This window comes from Terrapene carolina, unplaced genomic scaffold (assembly GCF_002925995.2).
Source record: "Terrapene carolina triunguis isolate 2854851 unplaced genomic scaffold, T_m_triunguis-2.0 Scaffold926, whole genome shotgun sequence".
Lineage (NCBI taxonomy): Eukaryota > Metazoa > Chordata > Testudines > Emydidae > Terrapene > Terrapene triunguis.
Window position 1 is genome coordinate 5,525,780 of NW_020665277.1, and position 3,103 is coordinate 5,528,882.

Below are 3,103 nucleotides of genomic sequence, written 5' to 3' on the forward strand. Positions count from 1 at the left end.
GGGGAGACCCGCCACTGCCCCCACAGCGCCCCCTGCTGGGGGAGACCTGCTACTGTCTGCTGGGAGCTCCCCCACCCTGCTCTCTACGGCGCCCCCTGCTGGGAAAGGCTGGAGCTCCCCCACCCTCACTCACGTGTAGTTGGCCTCCTCGGGCGCCGGGAAGGACTCCTTGGGCCAGTTGACCAGGCAATTGAGGAAGATGAGGCAGGCCAGGCCCGACCAGGTCAGCATTATGGTGCTGAAGGAGACGCCGGCATCGTAGATCAGCTGGGAGCAAGGGAGCAGGAGGTTAGTGGGGCAGATGTGGACAGGGAGGGGGGGCAGATGGGACAGGGAGGGTCTGGCTGGCATCTTGGGCAGGGGTCACCCTGATACCCCTCATTACTCCCCACGTAACCCAGAGGCGCTGATAGGCTCTCGGTGAGCCCCCCCCCCCATTCCAGCAGTCAAGGCCACCCACTGATCTGGGGCAGGAAAGGGGGGGGTTGAACCTGCCCCCACATCGAGAGGCCCCCGTACCTTGACTGCGGGGAAGGTGACGGCCGAGGAGGCGTAGGAGCCGATCATCAGCGCCATGAAGGTGGAGCGCAGGTTCCCAAACATGTTGGGCAGCTGGGGAGGACACAGAGCAGAGATGTTAGTGGGGGGAGAGGCGGCGGGGCGGGGAGGGGGGAGACAACCCTGGCGCCAGGACAGGCCCCTGGCCCTCCCCAATCTCTTCCCCCCTCCCCCCATCCCAGCCCATCAACACCACCTCTCCCTGCTGCACGCCCCTCCCTGCTGCCCAGCTCAGGCCGACTTGCCCTGAGGGGCCCAGATCTACTCAGGCCTGGGGGCAGCCATTTCCCTTTGACCCCCACTGAGGGGGGGGTCTCACTAGAGGAGCAGTGGGTGGGGGAAGGGGAGAGGAGGCCTGGATTCCCCCTGGGGAGGGATCCTAGATACAGGGTTAGGGTGCCATGGGGGGAGGGTTAGGGCTGGATCCCAGCTCTGGACAGTGTTGGGGCCCCATGGGGGAGGGGATCAAGCCTGTTCCTCCCCTCCCCCAGATGCAGCCGCAAGCAACAGGGCACCTTGGTTTAGAAAACAGGCCAGCTCCAACCCGTGCCCTGCCCGCCTCTCCCCTCCCAGCGCTGGGGCAGGGGGTGTGCTCCGAGATCCTGCCTTCCTATTGGCTGCCCAGCTACCTGCCCAGGCCACGTGACTGCTGGCAGGTTGGGTGGGGGGGCTGTGCCTGTGCCAAGATGCAACACGGGGGTGGGGAGGGTGTAACCCTAACCCTCATGTGCTGGATGGAGAGATTTCCCCCTCCCTGCAGCGCTGCCCACTTTGCTCCGCCCAGCCCTTTGCCAAGGTCACCCGGCAGCCTGGCCCTGAGGGCTCGCTGGCACCCAGCGCTGGCACACTTCCCGGCTCAGAGCGCTGCGTGCAGCATGTGCAAAAGCCCCGGGTCAGACCCCATCACGGAGCGGGCGGTGTGCGGGATCACGCCCGGCCCTGCAGCCGGTATGGGGACATGGCCCCCAAGAACACCCCAGCCTGTCCTCCGGGGCCCAGCTCCACCAGCTGGGGACCCAGCCCCGACGGAAACCCTGCAGTGACATTCCCGCCAACCGGCCTCCCCTGGGAGCCCAGGACTGCAGTGCCCAGCTACCCATCCCTCAGCCACCAACGCAGACAGGAGCATTCGGCGTGGGGCGAACACAGCCTCAGCTGCCACCTGACCCAAGCAGGCGCACAAGGCCCTCCTGTGCCAGGCTCAGAGCTTGACCCTGTCCCTTCCCCACAGGGCAACCAGCCCCACCCAGCCACGCTGGGCACCAGGCCAGTGCCCCCTCTCCCCCCGCACCGTGCAAGCCGCCAGTCAGGCCCATGCAGAGGCAGCCAGGAGGCAGATGGCTCAGCGCCTGGCCCAGAGCAGTGGGAGCCATGGACATGGAAGGCAGGCGAGTGGCACATCAGCCCAAAGCAAGGAGGGGAGAGCGTGCTCAGCCCTGGGAGCTGGTGAGAGACGGCACAGAGCCCCCTGCCAGCGAGCACCACACACCCCCACACAGCCCCCTCCCCACACACTGGGGACCCAGGCTGGGCCCCACCCTGAGAGCTGGGTGCTGCGCCATGCCCCTGGACCAACCCCCGCGTGGGGCAGGAGTGGCTGAGCGAGCTGTGACCCCCACTCTCGGGCGCAGGCCTCCTCGGCAGGGCAGGGCCCGGCAGGGAGCCGTGGGGACCCAGAAATAGGCAGGGGAGCTAGTCACTCCCTCGCCATGTGACTCCAGGCCAGAGTCCTGCCACGCCACCTGCCTCCTCGGTACTCAGCTGTGGGGTTCAGGCCCCCGCGGCCCAGAGCCAGGAGGAGACTAGGGCACTGACCCCTCTGGGCATCCAAGGGGGAGCCTTGGGACCAAAGATGTTTTGTGCCCCTGAGGAGGGCTGGCATGGTACCCCTTCCCCCACTCTGCTGCCCCCAGGGACATGCACAGCCCTTCCTCCACTCTGCTGCCCCCAGGGACAGGAACAGCCCATCCCCACCTCTGCTGCCCCCAGCCTGCCCTCCCAAGGGGCTCAGCGCTCCCTCCTGCCCCACAGTGACAGGCACAGACCCTCCCCACCTCTGCTGCCCCCAGCCGGCCATCCCAAGGGGCTCAGTGCTCCCTCCTGCCCCACAGTGACAGGCACAGCCCCTCCCCCCAGGGGGCACAGAGCCCACACTCACCGTAAGCGAGGTGAATGTCAGGCAGATACCCCCAAAGCCATTCAGGGACAGGCCGAGGAAAATCACTGGGGAGAGAACTGGGGGAGAGAGAGGCGGGGAGAGTAGATGAGTCTGAGCTGGGGAACTGGGGGGACGGGAGATCAGAGGAGCGCAGGGCTGGGGGTTTGGGGGGATGGGAGAGTGGAGGAGCGCAGGGCTGTGGGTTTGGGGACGGGAGAGCAGAGGAGCGCGGGGCTGTGGGTTTGGGGACGGGAGAGCGGAGGAGTGCAGGGCTGTGGGTTTGGGGGGATGGGAGAGAGGAGGAGTGCAGGGCTGGGAGTTTGGGGGGACGGGAGAGCGGAGGAGTGAAGGGCTGGGGGGATGGGAGAGCAGAGGAGCGCAGGGCTG

General features: G+C 67.3%; 1 protein-coding gene across 1 annotated transcript in view; it reads right to left on the minus strand.

Annotated features, from left to right (window-relative positions):
• The window catches only part of SLC43A1 (solute carrier family 43 member 1), a 15,602-nt gene that overhangs the window by 5,090 nt on the left and 7,409 nt on the right, over positions 1-3,103 (minus strand). Inside the window, exons 6-8 of the mRNA XM_029913777.1 lie at positions 2,717-2,793; positions 520-612; positions 134-267 (exon numbers count right to left, since the gene is read on the minus strand). Coding sequence (XP_029769637.1) covers positions 134-267; positions 520-612; positions 2,717-2,793 — 304 coding nt within the window. The remainder of the gene's footprint in view (positions 1-133; positions 268-519; positions 613-2,716; positions 2,794-3,103) is intronic.